Here is a 19,397-nt window from a genome sequence, read left to right as displayed (position 1 = left end):
AAGACAGAATATGCACCACAGCCCTTCTGAAAGTTGTCTTTCCTTTTACTGAGGGTTTAAAATATAGAAATGCTCTTCAAGTTGATTTTCAGTAAGAACTGCTTATTGAAATGACCCAAGGTTTCAGGTGCAGAAGATGACAGAGGCAAATTGTGCACTGGTTTGCTTGCCAGCCACAGGGATGGGATGTAGAGCTGAGCTTGGTCTTTGTAAAATGTCAGCCTGGGTTTTTTCTTTTTCCTTTAAATACTGGATCTAAAGGAGAAAGGTCCCCGGTGGCACAGTGTGCCAGGTGCAGTGGGGCCGGATCCTGCGCTGGCCTTTGCTGCCGGCTTCTCATTCACATTCCAAAGGGACATCCAGTGGGTGGGAAGGTTTCCTGCTCAAGCATGCTGCTAAGTCCTTGGGCCCATTGAATGGGTTTCATGCTCTGTGAAATGTCTGCTCGTTGGGCGATATGGACCACTGGAGCAGGGCAAGGGAAACTCATTTCACTGGGGGCACCTTCACAGCCCTACAAGCAAAAGGTCATGCTGCTCAGACTTTGATTGGAGCTGCTGAAGAGCAGTCACTAATCCAATAAGCCACCGAGGCACTGTAGGACATAGTCTTAATTCAGGCATTTGCATGGGTGAGTGAAAGGCAGTAACCCTGGGAGATCCCAGGGAACGCCCTGCAGTGCAGAGACCCTACCTGGCCTGCGTCTGGCTTAATAAAATGTTGTGAACGTCAAGCTTGCAGGAGCACGCTGCGCTGGCCTTCGCGCCCCACGTATGCCCTATGGAAAATAAACAGCTTCAAATAAAAGTGTTCATTTCCCAGTAGGCATTGGCTGTGCTGGCTGGGTTTGTGTTGGGAATCAGATCAAATAGCAGCCTTCAGCAGAGAAGCAATAGGCATGGGTACAGAGCTCTTAATATATATATATGCACATACACACACATATCTTCATAACAACATGCAGCTAAGTGATATTTCTATTTTGCCACGGATACATGTGAGCTACCTCATCTGTTTTCTGTGCTCAGCTGTGTTCTTCAAGGCTGGTAGCCTGAGATTCACTTAATATTGGTATTATCCTTCAGGTAACTCTTGGGATTTTAAAGGGCTTTGTCAGACTATCGAGGCACAAAGCATGCATCTAGTTTAAATAAAGAACTCATGGGCGATTGCAAATGAAATGTTTTAATAATTGAAAAGAGAAAAATCCAATGTGGCCACTTTAAAACACCCCCCCAGGTGTTGCCCTGGCAGTTCTCACTGTTTGAGGTGCTGTAGCTGCTGTAGTTTTCCCTGTTGTTGGGGGAACTGAAATTATAAACGTTAGCAGCAGCTTCACAAATTACTTTTATAGCCATGTTGCTTCTGTCTGGGTGCAGCAGCCCTGGGCTGGCTTGGGTGTTGGACAACGCCATCAGTCGCTGTCTAAGGAGCCTTTTCTCAGAGGTGGGTGATGGGTCTGCCATGATGCAAAGCCCTGAAGTGGTGGGATGGGTGCTCGTGGCCGCTGTAGGGACTTCCATCTCTTCCCCAGCGCTTGCCAATGGCATTTCGACATCGGACTGGTCTTCCGAAGGCACACAGTAGCGAACCATGAACTTCCCTTTAGATACTATTTACATCACTGGGGTGTGCAGGTGTAAAACATTGTCCTAGTTAAAGACCCTGAGGTCCTCGAGGCCAGCCCACATGTTGGTGACATAGAGCAGCTGATGCGCTCAGAGTGCTCAAGGCTGTGCTCACGTAGGAAAGGGGGGCAGGTCGTGTGTGGGATGCTTTGGATTTGAAAACCTCACCAAGAAATCCTGACTTCCATATTACAGTTGCTGAATTTTCTGTACTCGTGGAAGGAGAAAAACACGATGCTTTCAGCTGGCACAAAATGTCACCTGCGTGAAAGGTTCAGCTTTGAGGCTTGGCAGGATGAACCTGATGTCTGATGGTAACGGTGCAGCAGCTTGGCACTATCATGGCAAGGGTGGGGACCAAGTTTCAGGTATTCCTTTTCTGCACGGATCCTGCTTCCTCAAGGATAATTCTGGGGTTGGGAAGAGAGAAAGGTGACATGGGCTGTTGGTGCAGCAGGAGAAATCTGATTTCAGCTGAGGATGACATCCTTGGTCTGGTGCGGTCTGTGGTGCGCTGGCCATCTGCGGGAGACTTGGTGGCCTTTTCAGGCTCTCCCTTGGGTGGAGAGGCCATGCAGGCTTCCCACAGCCAACCTCTACCATCTTCCCCCTCGGCATGTGATTTATGACAGACTGATTTTACGGCCTTGCATTTGTGCCTAAAGAAGAGTTAAAGGGGGAAAAAACTATCTAAGGAGGGCCAAAGAAACCCATCACGGCCCAACTCCTGCCCTGGGGCTGTTTCTGAGACAGCTCAGATTAGTTTTCTGGTTGCTCTGAGTTTCAGAGGTCGGGAAAGCAGAGAAGGAGCAATCAAAGCTCATGCTTGCAGATGACTACGAGCAGCTGCAAGTGTTGGGGAGGAGTTACTGCCTTTCGGCTTTGCAGAACTGCCGTGTGTGTTGTGCAGGGTCTCCTTGGACGGCAGATACTGGATTTAGCGGGGTGATGGGCTGGTGCACATGGAAATGCTGGGCTTGACCCCACGCTGTGCAGTGCCCGTGGGTGACTGAGCAGTGCCCAGTGGCAGAAGGTGGTGTACGCTGGGTTCCTCCACACCCAGACTGCCTCAAGGAAAAGAACATTGGTGATGATTAGGAATATATTGAATATTTTCACATCTAAGCTAAATGCTCTCATCCTGCGAGTCCCCAGGTTCTGTTTCTACCGTTTCTGTGTGGGCATCTTGGTGAGTTCAATGTGCAGGGCTCGGGAAAGTGGCTCTGATGGTCTTGGCCGTCCTTGGAAACAGCCTTCAGCTGTGGTGAGGTGCCATGGGACCGCTGTGATGGGGATGTGTGATGCCACTGATGTTGGTGGCATCAGTAATTGACAGTGGTTTGGATTTTTTTTTTTTTAACTTGTGGATCCATAAGACCAGAAGTGTGAAGTCTGTTAGATATATCTAATACGTGAGTTAGTGCTGGAGGTTTTGTAAGAACTTGCTTTGGTCACTGTTTTCAAACTTCTTAATGTTTTCTGTGCTTCTTGGGCCTGAAAACTCTGTGATTTGGTGTCTGAAGGGTCTCCAGTGATGGACTCTGGGGATTAAAGATGCTGCTTGCTTTGTGGCTGAGAACACGGGGGCAGTGAGCGCTTCGCTCCCCACAGAGGTGGGAGCAGCAGGGCCCAACACGCTGCGCCGATGTGCGCTGTTATTCGAGTGGAGAATTTGGAAAGCTCGGAGTTATGAGCTATGGTTATGTTCTCACTTAATAAGGTGTTAACTGACGTTAGGCGCTCTTCGGAGACTTAGGCTATGCGTGGAGGTTAACAGTTCCTGGCGTTTTGTCTGCTATAAACGAGCTTTCAGAGACGGGGAAAGAGTTACCGCACGCTCTCAGCGTGTGAATTTTTTTCTTTACCTGAAAAAAAAAAAAAAAAAAAAAAAATCAGGAGGGGGAAGCCCGCTCGGCTGTCCCCGGGGCTGCCGGCGCGCTGCGGCGGGGCCGGGCCGGGGGTGCGGCGCGGCGGCGCGGCCGCTGGAGGGCAGGCGAAGCGTGCCGAACCGGGCGGGCAGCGGCCCCGCGGCCGGGGAGCGCCGGGCAAACCCCGACAACCTGACCCCGGTGTCACTGTCCCGCCGCGGGAGCGGTGCCGGGCTCATGGACCCGGGCGGGCGCGGCGCGGCCCGGCCCTGCCCGAGCGGCGGCGGGGCCGGGGGCCGGCGGGGGCGGGTGCCCCGGCCCGCGGGGGGCCGCGCCGGGGCTGGCGGGGGCCCCGCTGCTGCCCGCCCGGGGCTCGCCGGGGCCGGGACGCGCTCCTGCCCGCTCGGAGGTAAGAGCGCACCGGGCCGGGCCCCCCCGCCGCCCCCCGCCCCGGCCGAGCGCGGGGGGAGCGGCCGCGGCTGACACGTGTCGGCGGCGCGGAGCGGGGCGCGGAGCGGAGCGGGGCGGCAGCCCGGCCGCGGGGGCAGCGGCAGCAGCCGGTCTGTTGGGTTTTGGTGGTTGTTTTGGGGTTTTTGGTGGTTTGGTGTTTTTTGTTTGGTTTTTTTTTTTTTTTTTTTTTTTCACCTCGCGTCTCGAGCGAGCAGCGGCGGTGCCCGCTCCGTCGGGCCGGGGAGGGCGCGGAGGGGGCCGGAGCGGCGCAGCCCCTCTCGCTCCCCCCCCCACCCCCCCGCCCTTTTTCTTTTTCCTTTCCTTGTTTTTTTTAAAAAAATACTTTCCTCGCCGCCCCTGCCCTCCCGGGCGGGCTGCGCAGGCGGTGCCCCATCCGCGCAGGCGGTGCCAGCCCCGCGGGGGGCTGCCCGGGCGGGTCCCGCCTCCCGCTCCGCGCCCCGCGCATCGCCATGCCGCCCGCGCGGAGCGGGGCGCGGAGCGGGGCGCGGCGGCGGCGCTGTGCGGGCGCGGGGCCGCGGAGAGGCTTTATCCGCCTCGCAGGGCTGGCCCGGGGGGGCGGCGGGGGGGCACTTGCTGATGATCGGAAGTTACTGACAATAAGCACCTTCATCCCCCCCAAAGGCGGAGAGAGAGAGAGGGAGAGGAGGAGGAGGAGGAGAGACAGGGGGAGAGGAGAGCTGATGCCTAAGCGAGTCACTCGGAGGAGGCAAAGCGGGCGGTACCACAACTTCTCGGCGGCGCGGAGCGGCGCGGAGCGGCGCGGAGCGGAGCTCGCCGGCCGGATCGCTCCCATGTCAGGGCGGCGGTGGGGAACTGCACTCCGCTAGCGTGAAGCCACTGACCGCCCCCTCTCCTCGCCCAGCGATGTATTCACTGCTCTCAGCCTGCACTTGCCTGTAAGGATTATGGCATATTTAAAAATATTTTTTATTATTTTTTTAATTTTTTTAAAATTGTTTTTATTTTTTTTTAAACTTTTATTTTGGAGGCTCCGGTTGCATTTTCCTTGCAATCAGGTGGTAATCGGGACCCGAGCCTTCTTATAAGCAGAGCATCGCTCTGCGCCCTTTAAAGAATTGCAAACAAAAACAAAGCAAAAAAAAAAAAATCAACTTTAACCATTTTACCGCATCATTTGATCTTTTGTTGCTTTTTTTTTTTCTCCTCTCCAGATGTTTACATTTCCTGCTGCTGTGCTTTCAGGTACAGGTACGTGTCCTTTCTGTCCTCTTTTGCTTTTGGTTGTAAAATAGAAACAAAGGCGGCGTGCTGACCTCGGAGTGCCAGGCAGTTTTGGCTAGGGCTTTCACTTTTTTCCCGTCTAGTTTTTATAGCCGTATTAAACCGATCCCCGCGCCAGATGCCGGAGTGTCACTTGCGCTGGGAAGGGGCTGCCCCTCGCCGAGCTCCGCGGGCGCGGGCCGGGGCGCAGCCGGGTGCGCCGGTAGCCGGCCGTAGCGGGATCCTCTGGAGTGCATTAGCCTGGCTAATGATGTGAGAGGGAGTGCTGGACTCTCCTCCTTGCACAATGTTGATTGATGCACTTGCCTTGGAAGAGCAGGCGCTCTCCTGCTCGCCCTCCTTTTTTTTTTTTTTTCTTCCCCCCCCCCCCCCCCTCCCCTCCCAAGGAACTTACTCCCAAAAACTGATACTTTGAAAAACACGACTTTCCCTAGCCAGAAGAAGGAGGCTGCGTGCTCCCTCCCCATTATTCAGTAGAAAGCCGTCCAAGTCAGATCCTGCCTTTGATCCTGCCTCGGCAGGAATGGAGCGGTTGGAGGAACACCCTGAGTGGCGAGGCTCTGCAGCCCGGGTGCCCGCGGCACGGGGACGGTGGCTGGGGGTGCCGGGACACCCGCTGCCCCCCAACAGCCCCGGGACTGTGCAGCTCCCTGGGATGGGGCTTCTGGCTGGGCATCCCGGAGCGGACCCACCTGTGGGGCTGGGCAGAGCAGGTGCCGCTGCCCCGGCGGGTCCAGACCCCCGTCCCGCTGGGGCTGGGGGACGCTTGTGCCACCCCCTTGGCCCCGCGCTGGGCTTTGGCCCGGATTGCACCTGCTCACCCTGTCACAGGTACCCGACGGCAGCGAGGGATGGACCTGGAGAAGCACAGCCCTGCAGCCTTGGAGGGGGCTCCATCCCTCTGGCCAAGCTAAAACCCAAACCAGCCCCAGCCCCTGCTCCCCTACCCCTGAAAAAAAAATCCCCGGTCACATTTTTTTTTCATTCCCCTCTGAAAACTGCAGCTCGAACCTAACACCAGCAGAGCCTCCCTTCGGCGGAGCAGCCTCCTCATCAGGAGAGGATCCACAGCTGTAAATTACCCTGCGGTTGGAAGGCGTTTGCTGTATTTCTCCGGTGCGTTTTGGTTTTTTTTCAAGCCCGAGGAATAACAGGCTGCGCAGGGCTCGCAGCAACGGCACCCTTTGCAGCGGGGAGACATTTTTTTGCGCTTGTGCGGTAACTGAAGTTAATCAGCCCTCCAGCCCCCTCCCTCTCCCCCTCCCTTTGGTGCTTTTAGTGAATCAGAAAAAGTTTGGCTGGCTGCCTGGAAAGCACTTGCTAAAATCTGATCTCTTACTTCAGCAGCCTTAAAACTTGGGAAGTTATTGGCATTTATACAGTTGGAGCTTGCAGGCTTCCAAAGCAATAAAATAATAAAAAAAAAAAAAAAAGCTCTGCGCTCCGGTGCTATTAGAACCATACTTGCTCCATTTCGTGCTGATTTTGCAGCATTTTGCGGGATTTGAGGCGGGATCCGCTGCGGATGGGCGCTGCGGAGGTGCCCTGGGCCGCGGCTGGAGGGGCAGCAGATCGCGCTGGGTGTTACACTGAGAGGCGAGCTCTTTCGGCGATTAGTGTTGGGAGCCAAAACATTAGATTAGTCATACTCAAGGGCCTTCGAGTGAGTGTTTACAGTATTAATGGTAGATGAAAAGATGTGAATGCTGTAAGTTTTTATTGCCCATTTTGTTACACTTTCTTTCTGGATTTATTCACGGGATTACATGTTTTGAGCCTGAATGGGAGCGAGGGATTATAGGATTTCTTTTATAATGATCAGTTTGGGTAGGAGTTAGCCTTTGGTGAACTGGAGTAAATTAATGCATCACTTAGGTTTAATATTTATTTAGGCTAAAGGAAGTTGTTTAGTTTTGCTTAAAGGGCTCTGTGTTGTATTGGGGAGATTTAAGAGTGCCTGAAATGGATTATATTCTAAGGCCACCATTCACCCTCCCGTGCAAGCCATGATCAGCGGGTCGTCCCATGTGTTAGTCTTTGAGTTACGCTCCTCTGCTGCTCTTACCCTGTGGCTCTGCATGCAAAGGTAAAAATCCCTCCAGCATGTGTTGGGGCTGGAGGTATTCTGGAGTAAAATACTTCAGAATCTTGCTATTTCGTATCTTCTATTAGTTACTTGTGTACAAAGACTGTGGTGCGTTGGCGTGCATGCTGCCTGCAAGTTAGGTGGTATGGTAGCTCAGCTGCTGGATAAAAGCTTTCTTGTAGACCCCGAGCCCACCTCTGCAGCCACCTGTAGGTGACCCCGCGGGGTGTAGTGTCACCTGTGGGCAGGTTGTGGCAGCACCGAAGAGGCATCGCCCAGGCTGGACCATGGGGAGGTCAAAGGGATGGGAGCTTTTAGGAGCAGGATTTAGACTCCTGGACGAGTCAGACTCCTCCAGGTCTTTGCTGTTGGGTGACATTTCCACCAAGGGACACCTGGGAATAGCACGTGGAAGGTCAGAGGGGAGCGCTGCTGGAGCGCAGGTGATAGGTGCTGGTGGCTGCATGCTGGCACGCTATGAGAGCAGCCCTGTACCTTCCAGGGCTATGAGGAGGACAGCTCGTTCTGCGGTCCCTTCCCCCGTGGCAGCAATGTCTCTGTCTTGTTTTCTTCTCTTGCATCTTGCGATGTGCCTTTGCTGCTTGGGGTTGTTGCAGTCCCCAAGGCAGCAGGGACACTGGATATCCTTGGGGACACTGGAGAGATTAATTTATGCAGGTTGTTCTTACGGATGCCCTTTCACCGCTGGTTACTAAACTCTCCCTCTATCACTTATCTTTAGCATCCTTCAGTTTAATTCTCCTGCTGCCTTCTCATACTTCCAGGAGCAATTTGTCCTCCATGTGCTTTTCCCCTCCATACGTCCCGGGGCGTTTTTGGGTTTAGCTTTGGAGTCAGTCCCTGCTCTTCATACAGGCGAGAAACCTTGCGTGGATGGAGGGGATCTCCTATGCTGTGCTGGCTCTGGCAGCCCTGGTGGCCCTTAGGACATCAGGGTTGGGGACATGGGACCTCGGGAGCTCAGAGGTTCTCCTTTTCCGGGTCAAGTGGAGGCTGGAGGCAGCTTCGGTGTAGGCTGAGTAGGATGTGAGGTTTTGGGTGCTGCCCTGGTTTGCAAGAGCTTCTGTCTCTTCTGCCTCTGGGCCACCTCCAGCACATCGTCAGCTGGGGTATGGGGTGAAGCCGGCATGGGCTGCCCCGGCCGTGCTGTAGAGCAGAGGCTGATGCTGCCTCAGCCTCTTCCCTGCCCTGATAAACCTCAGCGTGTTCTTCTACATGAAGTTCATCTGTCTTAGATTATGAAGAGGTCTCTGATAGGGCCAAATCCTTTGCTTTTATGGCTCTTGTAGGTTAAGATCCAGCTTTGGAATCTGATCCAGAAGCAAACAGGAGGTCAGAGAAGCGCACGCAAGGCAGCACCGGGCTATTTTCACATCTGCTGGTGTTGTGTAAGAGGAAGGCTGCTGTGCACCATGCCAATAGCAACTTATGTTTCTCCTAAGCTCCTGTGCAGCGACAGACCGTTATTGTTTGGGGCTCTGTAAAGTGAGACACAGAGAAGTGTTGCTTCCACACGTTCAGTGAGCCAGATCCTGCGGTCTGGCGAAGCTGCGCGCAGCACATGTCAGAGGCGTGAGCCTGCTGAGCGGCTCCCTCCCCTCTCCCGGTCTGCTCCTCCGCAGCCGTCCTCCCCAGGGGTGGTTGGATGTGAGTGCCACCAAACAGCGCTGGGGACACCGTTGTGGACAAGCCAGAATGTGGTCCTTGTCACAGTCCAGCTTGCCTTGCCACGGGGCTTCTGGCCGCCCCTTCTGCAGGCATGAAGTCGTGCTGGAGTCAAGGGTCCCTGCTCGTCCTGCCCTCGCTCTCCTGGCAGCAGCACTGGTGGCCGGCACCGAAGGCGGGGTGCTGGACCGTGCGGCCCCAGCGGGGTTATTCTCATGCCTACCCTCCCTGCGGATGGGCGCCCACCTGCCCACCCCTCCTTGGGGTGACACGAGCATCTGTCTTGAGATGGCGGCCAAGGCTGCGTGTGCTGCCAGGGGCGGATGCTCTGGGACTTGGGCATCACTGCAGCGCTCTTGAAGGTGCCCACGCTGTGGGATAGGGCGGGCGCTACTTCGATGCAGCGTACAGCTCCACTCCTTGTGGCAAAGCCCTGCGTGCCGAGACTCGCCGGGGGCCCGGCGCCCTGCGGCTCCCAGGCTGGCAGGTCCTGTGCTTGCCATCTCCGCTCAGCCTGGACCGGGACCACCGAGTCCTCAGCACAGCACCCCCGTGCCGGCACCTGCCTTCTGCTCCACGAGGGTGTCTGAACCCCCTCAGATGAAGGTCACGCTCCTCCATGAGAACATCTGAAGTGAGTTACACTTTCCAGCCCTGTCTCACTGTGGTTCCTGCCGCGCTGCAATGCCCGCCTGAGCTGGCCCACCCTGCGCTCGTGTGGGGCTGCTAGCACACAGGTTGTAGAAGTGATGCTGTGAAGGACAAAATATGGCAAAAGTGGTCTGGGAAAGGCTGGGAAGTTTTCTGTTGATTTTTCTGATCACAGCTAATTTAATAATTAGGCAGTGAGAAGACAAGAGAAACTACATAAGCAAAGCTTGATTTAATTAGAGGAGGAGGAGTTCAGTGATGTTGATGAAGTGCATGACCCTATCACGGGCTGGAGCTGATGAGATGCTCCACGGCTCTGGGTCTGTGCTGCTGCTGGGCTCGTGCAGCAGATGCAGTGCCTGCTCGTGTGACTCTGCTAGTCTGCGACCCACAGAGGCAGGGTTTGGCTGTGCATTAAATCATTTGTTCCTGTTTAAAACCCCCTTGCTCTCCAGGAAACGACCGTGCTGCTTGGCACAAGGGATTTTTATTCCCCCTGCTGACTCATTGCACCGGTCTACAAAGTGTTGTGTCCTGAAGCTGCCCCTCGTGCCTTGCTTCTGCCTCCCAGTCTCTGGAGAGCTCAGGCTCGTGGAGGAAGAGGAGACACATTGGAGCAGTTGCCTGGGCTGGAGGCGGGAAGCCTATGAGTTCTCCTATGGGAGAATCGAGACTGAGATTAGCATGGAGTGAGTCCAGATGTGGGTCTTGCTCCTACACAGATGGGGGTACGCAGCCTGTGCCCCCCGCAGTGGCTGCTGGCTGCCTGCCCTGGGCACATGCTGCCTTTGCTTCCCACAGTCCCCAGCCCTTCAATGTGCTGGGACAGGTCCTCTGCCAGAAGACCCCTCAAACAATGTTTAGCAGGAAAATTTGCAACGATAAAGTCAGTCAGAAACAAAAGTGAACTCCTTCAGCATTTGGGGGCTTAAGCATTTTTTGGGGTGGGTTGTGGCAATGGGCAGCAAAGCAGAGCTGCTGCTTGGAGACTTTGACCTGCACACCTGCATGCATTGCAGTTTGACTTCTCAGAGATGTGCAAAATGCTTCAGAGTAACAGACGACTCAGGTGTTGTTGAGGAGAGCATGTAGAAGGGAATAATAGGTGCAGGGTTCAGATTTCCCCTGTTTGAGATAGCTGGACGCATTGTGGTTGTTATATTTCATTTCTATTTTGCTTTCCTTGTTGCACCTGACATGTCCAAGACTGGACAGAGGCGAGCAAGCTGGGTTTGGAGCAGTGCTGGGTTTTTCAGGAGGGGTGCCCGCTCAAACCCCACTTGTTTTATGCTTGTAGAGTAGCTTGCCCATAGTGTATCAAGGCAGGAAAGAAAAGAGCGGAATGGGCAAAGGGTGATGCTTCCCAAGCCCTGCCAGTGCATTTGGGAGGTGGTGATGCAGCTGGTGGCAGGTCCTTTGGCAAGGGGGAGGCGGGAGTGACTGCTGAGGGCTTCTGGGTGCTCAGGTAGGATGAACAGCATTGGGGGGACTCAGGTGGCCACTCAGAATATTTGATTTTGCCCTAAGCTGATAGCGTCAAGCTGGTCAGGCGGGTGAGTGGATATCTCCCTCCTCTGCAGGAGTCTGAGCTCAAGAGAAAGACTCCCCTGGGGCTGAAAATAATTGTTTTGGATCTATAATGCTACTTCCCGGATCCTTGGGAGTACTTTTATGGGTCTCTTCCTTTCCTTAGGAGCTGGGAAAACCCCTGTTGTGCACTATCCTCTCTCCACACTTGCTGAGCAATAGCTGCTTTCGCTTTGATTCTCCCCAGATACAGAGACTTTAGATATCAGATGTGATAACAGCAGGTGAAGAATGTGTTCAGGGAACAGCATGATTTAAAAAGGAAGAAAAAGGAGTGGCTGCTCTTGGTGCCTGGGCAGGGAGATGTGAGGCCAGGGCCTTTGCCTAGCGTCTCTGCAAACTGCTCCGGTCACACCATGCGTGCTGGGGGGGCTGGAAGCCGTGGGCACAGGGAGGTGCACAGCCCTGACAGGGCTGGCAGGCAGGAGCCCCCCAGATGCTGCCGAGAGAGATGCTCTGCTGCAAAGCGTGACCTTCCCATGCTCTGCTGCTAAGACCAGGGGGGCTTCCACATGGGAATCTGCGGCCCTGACAGGTCTGAACCTTGTGGTTTTTTCTTTCCTTCCCTGGGTTTTTGTGTTTTGATCACCCACTGTGCCGTAACAGCAGGTACAACCAGAAATTATGCAAAGCTGTGCATTACGCTGCCTACCTGGTATGTCGCTTCTGTGTCCTGGTACCTCTCCAGATGTCCATGGAGGATTAGGCATCCAGTGAAGCAGCTGGAGGAAAAGTAAGAAAAAAAAAACAAAATAGAAAAGACCGTCTGGCTCTGCCAAAGTATTTTCCTATTGGCATTCAGCAGCCTCACCATAGCATGAAGAGAAAGAAAGGGGAACAGAGAGAGGAAGGAGGAGGCTTAGCCTGTCATGGTCTGCATGTTTCCCTTTGTGCGAGCTCCTTGCCGTGCTGGGGGCTGCGGTGGGTGGGAGCTGATGTGCCAATCTTCCCCGCTTGGCCAGGGGCAGGCTGCGGGGTTCGTGCCCCCGGCGTTGGCTCACCAGCTTGCTTCAATGCGGGCCTGGGCTCCCCAGGCAGTGCTTCGACACCTCCCTGCCTGTTTTGCCTGCACAAACAGCAGGGTTTCAAGCTAAGCTACAGGGCAGAGTTTTCCACGTAGTCACAGCACATCCTCCCCTGGCACAGCACTTTGCCAAACCTTTGCCAAACTCCACTCACACCCTGCTCGCTGCACACATTTGCTTTTTCAGGAGGTTATCTGCTTTATTCTGCTGCAGCCAGTGGAAAAGGGGTTGTGCTGCCAGGAAATCTGAAATGCCTTTAACATACTGACCTTAGAGTGCAGTAACAGCATCTAACTGCATGTAGCTCCTGTCTCAGTGTGGTGTTTCTGCTTCGTGGCTGTAGCTGAGTGCGTGCCCGTCGAGCCCGCTGGCGATGCTGGCTGAGGGGAACTTTGCTTTGGAGGCAAGCTGGGAGGAAAGGGGGAAGATCTGAGACTCTGGTGTTGGGTAATCACAGCCCCAGCCTCGGGGGGCAGTTGAAATGGGATAGAAAGAGGGCAGTGGGGAACAGTCCAGCAGGTCCTGCTCACTGCCACATGGCCAGTAAGGATGGGAGGGGAGACAGAGCCTGGCCCTCGGGCTCGCCCTATGCCGAGATGGAAGGTGAGACAGTGCCTTCCTGGGTTCATCAGAGCAAACTGGGGGGGCTGGGGCTTGTCCCAGGCAGAGGCAGAGCACCAGGCGGTGGCCAGGCTGAGGGGCCTGATCCTGCAAACAACGGGAGGACAGCTCTGAGGGGAATCAGAGTGGTGAGGGGCTGGCTGTGCCCTGTGATTCCTCTGTTGATGTTCATAATCCAAATCACGTTGAGATTGATGAATGCTAAACCTTGGTGGAGGTCCCAGGGAACTGCATATTGCATGGATACAAATACTGAATGCAGCAGTTGGTACCGGATTGCTCTTCCTACAAGGTATTTCCAGCACTCCTTATTCCTCCCGGTTCCTTTTTCTCCTGCTGTATGTTTCAAATCCCATTCTTTCCTGCTAAAGGAAATATCTTTGGCATAATTTTTAAGGACAGCTTGTTAAAAAGCTGTTGTATCTTTTGGAATACCCCGAGCTGCTCTTCTGCAGAAATCCAGAATTAACAGAAAAAATGCAGGAAGCAGTGGCAAGCCTGGTAAATAACTGGGCTTGCAGCATGCGTGCCGGGTGACCATGGGCACATGGCTGGCGGGATATGAAGCCCTGGGAATATAAATTAGAAAATGGGATGAAGGACACTATTGATAGAAAGGCATTTTGCTGCTTCTCTGTTGCTATTAACCCATTTGAAGAGGTCTGGGAAGCTGGTGCTGCGGTGCTGCGATCGCAGGGGTTCCCTCACCTGCAGGTGGGACTGGGGTCACCTCCTTCCCTGCAAACCCTGGGCAGTCCATGAACCGTGCTGCTCCTTGGGCTTCTCCCATCAAATTGTCAGATACAAACCTGAGCAGATGCTAATACTTACATTCCCAACTTGGATCCAAACCGTAGGTAGAATTGGACTCGGTTATAGGAATGTACAAACTAACAGCGAGTGGGGTGCGCACTCTAATTCCAGCCATGATTTCCAACTCTAAAATGAAAGCCGATTTTGACCCCTTTAAGCTGCCAGGCCTTAAGGTTACAATCCTGTATGAGTCGCATCAGTCCCTCAATGTGAGGCTGTACTGTAAGATTGCATGGTGCAGTGCAGTATTGATTATCTGTAAAATAAATTATGATGTATGTAGTGCAGGTTTCTGACCCCGTGGTCACGACCTCGCGGTGATTGGGGAGACTTCCGACCAGCTGAGATCAGAATAGCAAACAGCCCCCCAGCAATCAATAGTAAAACTGGCAGGTCTGATTTTTGGGGCCTTTTACAGGAATAATGTTTGATGCTGTGTACACATGGCATTTTTATCCTGGGGAACAGGCAGTTCTACAAACTTCACCTGAAATTAAATGTGAAACTCTGTGTTGGGTGTTCTGCTGTGTGGCAAGCCAGCCTAACCACGGGGCAGTCAGGGATGGAAGACTTTGCAGTGTAAAAGGGAGCGTGTGTGTTTCTACGTTGGGGTTTTCAGTGATCAGCAAAGCTGGTACGTCTCAGGTTGGAAGGGAGGAGTGAGGGCAGCTCTGCCCGGCAGCACTGGCCAGTCCCAGCCATGGTCTGCAGGGCAGGCATGGAGGGTCTGCCCTGCTTATATTGTGTATTTATTTTGTGAGTTCGATATAGCATTATCTCAGTCCCTACGAGAGAACTCTTCTGACCTGCAAGCCAAACTGACCATTTTGTGGCAAAAATGATAGCTAGATTGTGGGGCTGAATTTTGAGAGATGTGCAGATGCCTGCAGATGTGGATGTGGTGAATGAGGCGCCTGCTCCAGTGCTTTGCTGGGGTTGCCCCCTAACCTGTGTAGGTGCAGCAGTGCCACCAAAGCACTGGCAAGGTGGGGGACAGGACTGGGCTGCTCTGAGGCACCCCGAGAGCATCTTCCTCGTTCCTGACCCCGTTAGCGTGAGCATCACTGTGGTGTCTCCAGCTCCTGGGCCAGCTGGGCTGCGCTGGCTGATTTGGAGAGGGAGCAAATAAATGGGAATAGTCTGAAAGAGAGACAGAGGACTTGCTTTTGTGCTGTTTATGTTAGAAGAGTAGGTAATATGAATTTAATTGCCGTTTGAATTTAACAAAGGAGAAAATGGAATTTGTGCAGTTTTCATTTCCTTCTGGGAGCCTGATTTCCCCAGCGTGCACCATCACTGTGTGTGCCAAGAAGCTGAACAACACCAGGTTAAGTTGTGGGGTTTCAGTTCTAAAGAAAATCTTTGCTAACTCTGACACAGGGCCAGCAAGGCTGAGCTTGCAAAGCTGCTCTGTTAGCCGGGTGGCGGGCCCGGGGAGGTGGGGAGCTGTAGGCATTCCCAGACCAAACGGGAGCTATAGGCATTCTCAGACCAAACGGGGAACTGTTCGTACTGCTTCACTGGCCCTATTTGTGTGCTGGGCGCCTGCAGGGCTCTGGCCCACTCCTGCAGGTCCCCTCGCAGAAGGATGCTTGGAGAGCAGGGGGACGGCGATGTCTGGACCGAGGAACAGTGCTGTCCAGCATCCCGGAGCTGTGGGCACCATTGCTGGTGGTTCAAAGAAGGGGCTGTTGGGGAATCTCCAGCTTCATGTCATAAGGTCTCCTTTCCGTGTGTCCCCCCAGCAGCATTTTTTCACACTGCTGGTGACTGGTGATGGGTGCAGCCAAGCGTGTTGGACTCTGCCTGGTACCCACAAACTGCGTGGGGATGCGGGAGCCCAAACCTCGGAAGGTGATTGTAAAGCCTCATCTTTAAAATGTTTCAAAAAGGATTTATTTTCCAAAAACTGTTGAGAATTGTTCCCTGAAAATGGGAAACCTGCATTCTCAGTTAATTAAGACCAAATGAAACTTCTTCCTAACTCAACAAAGCAGAAAGATAAGAAATCCTATTTGTCTGGCATTTGCAGTGTAAAGATTTCCACGCAGGAGCGCAGCTAATACAGATCAGTACAAATCTTCTATTAGAAAACAAACTGTGCTTTTCATTTCTGGCCCTAGGCTCACATGTTTGTTATATCTGATCCTGAAGGCAGATTGACAGTTCGGTTTGGATTAAATTCAACACATGGTTTATGCCATACTTTTGATAAGGCTCAATATTAATCTGATTATTTTTTTTTGTGCAGTCTTTAGTACATGAGCAGCAGAACTGTCCATTTCTAGGAATATTTTCACAGTGAAACTATTGAGGAATTTATATCTGGAGGGAAGATGAAATTACTGATTTTAAAAACTCAAGATCTCAAGTAAAGTTGAAATCCTTTAACTGCAGGCAGTAAGCTTACATGAGCTGGGCAGGTTTTGAGCTATTTTATTAACTGATATAAAGAGCATTTTCTTTAAATATCTTTGGAAGGCAGCAGAGGAGGAGACTGGCTTATGCAGAGGGACCAGAGCAGGTTCCTGTATTTTTACCACCAGCATCAGCTCACAGTTCTGGTTAGCTGGGAATGGAGATCATCACTGCACCTTTACGTGCTTGTGAGCTCAGGTTTGTTCATGGGAAAGACAGGCATTGCCACTGCCCACTGGTTCCCTGAATGACCTCCTGCGGTATGTCCCAAAGATGGGCTTTTAGGTACATTGGACCATTAGGTACAGTTACTTATTTGTATAGTATATATTTATTCTGTTTATAAAGGGGCTTCACTCTCCAAAGCTGGTGCCTTTCATCATTGCTCTGTTGCCTAGAAAGAAAGTGGGGAAAAAAGGTGGAAGAATTGGGAATGGGGAGGACTGAAGGAGAAGAGAGAAGAGACAAAGGAGGAATTGTTGTCGCCTTTGAACTCTGTGGCTCAGCAGTTGTGTGCCTGGAAACCCGACTGCAAAGCTTTGTGTCCATTCTCACTGTAGGATGCAGCGATCTGTTGGGGCTAATTCTGGGGCCACCTCCACCTCCGATGCAGACGTGGCAACCTGAGAATGTGGTTATTTTATTGGGAGTGAAGCTGGTCCCAAAGCTTGTCTTTGGTGCTTGAAGATAACCAGTGCTGGCAGGACCTGTCAGTTGGTTGTACGGTGCTAGAACCAGGCGCTGGAAAAGCTCTGACTTGACAGTGAGGCTGAAAGCAACTGAGATCCTTATCCCAGCTAAATATTAACTTCATAAAAAAATGAAATTAATGGAGCTGGAGATGAACATTGCCTGGATCTGCATTCATTTGAAGCTGCCTCCAGCAGCGAGTTGCACCCAGTGAGGTGCATATGTGAGCTCTCCTCTGAGTGATGGAGCTCTGGGGTGTGTGTCTCTGGGTGAAGTCCTTGTTTCTCAGCAAGACAGTGCAAGTTCCCTGTATCCATCCATGTTGGGTGAGCCGGAGATCTCCAGCCTCAAACGGAAAATGTGTGTTTGCACAATTAGCGTGGCCCCTTCCTTCCCTGGGAGCAGAATGGTTTATTGATTTCTCTGGCCCGCTCGCCCCCACCTATTCAGCAATAATGACCCTTCCACCCCAACTCTAAATCATCCCAGCCTGCCTCGCCCGTAAGCCCTCTAATCTTTTTGGGTTGTTGTTGGTATTTATGCTCGTGGAGGTTTATGATCTGTCGTCGCTGGCTGCTGAAATGCTTTATTTATCCATATGCTGGGCCACACAGGGAGCGTCCTTATTCTGGTATCATGTTCAGGATGCTGTAGTTAAGGTTTGTGTCAGCACTTCCATGCACAAACCTTGTTATTCAGGGGTTTTGCAACTCCATGGAAAAGAAAACCAGCGACCTGGCACGGCGAGGGGAGGCTCAGAGGCACACATGAAAGCCCAACAACCCACTGCCCATTTAGGGATTATTAGATGGGCAGCCTCTTTCCTTGAGGAAAACAGCCAAAAACATCCTCCTCCTTTGGTTTCATTTTGTAAAAAGAAAACCCTCTTTTGTGTGCTTGTAGTGGTGTCTGATGGGGAAAACACAGTGAGGTAGGACACAGGCTGGAATCCTCTCTGGATACTTAAAAAATAAACATCTGGCCAATGCGGAACAAAACTGCCTTCTCCTCTGAACAAATCATGTGCTGCAGAGGGTGGAGGGTTTGGGGAAGGCAGCGGCCGCTCCCTGCTGCCTCGCTTCACCCGGCCCCGTGGTCGCCCGGCCGGCAGGCTCGGCACCGCAGCCCTCCGAACAGTAGGTGACGGGGTATATAAATGTGATTTATTGCCCTGTTAGTGCAGGAGCTTGTGGGCTTATAAATTACTTGGAGATTTCTTGATAATAGAGGGAGTGTGGTATAAACAGGAGAGATAATAGGGCTTGAGAATGTGTTTCAAAGAACTTTTGGGGAAGGAAAAGTTTCGTGGCTGTTGGCAGGTATGGGCTGATGCCTGGCTGTGGTGGAGGAAGAGCCTTTACAGACCAACCCAGCTGGGATATTTTTTTATTGCTCCCTCTTAACGGCTGATGGATTTTGTGGGCGCTCCATGGAGCAGCCTGGAGCAGAGTTGATAAGTCAGAGTGAAAATGCTTGTGGACCCCATTAGCCCAAGACAGCAGGCTGGGGATTGCAGTGGGGGTAACTTGTTTAAGCAGAATTGATCGGCCACTTGTGTCTGTAGGCAGGAGCAGGCAGTGATGACGTACGCTCCGGCTTCCTCAGGAAGGGGACACTGGCAGCAGGGTTTTTATAAAGGAAAGCCAGGAGTGCCAAATAGATGCTCGACCCTTTTGTTAGCAGGTACCGAGCTGGTGTGACTGGCAGCCCTATGTTACTGCTCCAAAGCCCTTTCTCTCATCTCTGGGATGGTGCCAGCAGGTATTGTAGCACCTCGCCGCGGGTAGCTGAGGGGACTGTGCACTGCGTGTGGCAGCGTGCAGCAGGCTGAAAGCAGCAGTGATGGTACAGGAGCATCGTTTGGGGAGGGCATTAGTGAATTGGGAGGTACAGGAATACATCTCCTCAAACATGCCCTCGGGCTGGGTCCAGGGGATGCCCAGCTTTCGTGCTTACCTCCCTCTCAGTCCTTGGTTTGCTGACCACCTTTGTCAGGGCGTGGGGGAAGGGGTCAGCAGCTTCTCTGTGGGCTTGCGAGAGCACTGGGCTTGATGAGGAGCATCTTGGGTGCCAACACAGAAACAGAGGTGGTTTCCGTCTCCTCTGTTTTCCCTTGAAGCTTTTGGAGCTGGCCTTATGTCTTGTTCACTGAACGTGAACTTCTAATCCATTTTTTAACATCTTGGTCTTATGCTGAGGATGTTTTTGGTGTGAAATCATGCTCCTGGAAGCTCTGCAGTGTGTTACTCTGTGGCCTCTCAGACTGTGGTTTCAGGTAGGGCCACGCTGGGCAAATGATAGGAAATGGAAAAGGTGGTTGTTAATGATGGCTTTAATTGAGTTTTGCTAAATAAAAGTGAGTCTTCCCAGGTAAGTTGATTTGAAGAGATTTATTTAAAGTGAGTAGCACATTTCAAAGAGAAATTGGTTCTCTCCACCTCCTATGTCAGCAGGGCTCCCGTGGTGATGTGTTTGGGGTTCAGGGGACATGCAGAGAGCTCCATACTGCCTTAGAGTTCATGAAATAGATTTTGCAAGGCAAGCAAAGCATAAAGCAAGATCAAAAGAAAACACCTCCCTTGCAGAGACGAAGAAAATTTTGCGTCTTATG

General features: G+C 52.6%; 1 protein-coding gene across 1 annotated transcript in view; it reads left to right on the top strand.

Moving 5' to 3' along the window:
* Window positions 1-4,640: 4,640 nt before the first annotated feature.
* Window positions 4,641-19,397, top strand: part of FGF18 (fibroblast growth factor 18) — a 72,999-nt gene continuing 58,242 nt past the window's right edge. The window contains exons 1-2 of the mRNA XM_074883506.1: window positions 4,641-4,863; window positions 5,140-5,176. Of these exons, the coding sequence (XP_074739607.1) occupies window positions 4,832-4,863; window positions 5,140-5,176 (69 nt within the window). The 5' untranslated portion in view covers window positions 4,641-4,831. The remainder of the gene's footprint in view (window positions 4,864-5,139; window positions 5,177-19,397) is intronic.

This window comes from Strix uralensis, chromosome 14 (assembly GCF_047716275.1).
Source record: "Strix uralensis isolate ZFMK-TIS-50842 chromosome 14, bStrUra1, whole genome shotgun sequence".
NCBI classification, from domain to species: Eukaryota; Metazoa; Chordata; class Aves; order Strigiformes; family Strigidae; genus Strix; species Strix uralensis.
Note: the sequence above shows the minus strand (reverse complement) of the source record. Positions and strands in the feature narration are given on the sequence as shown.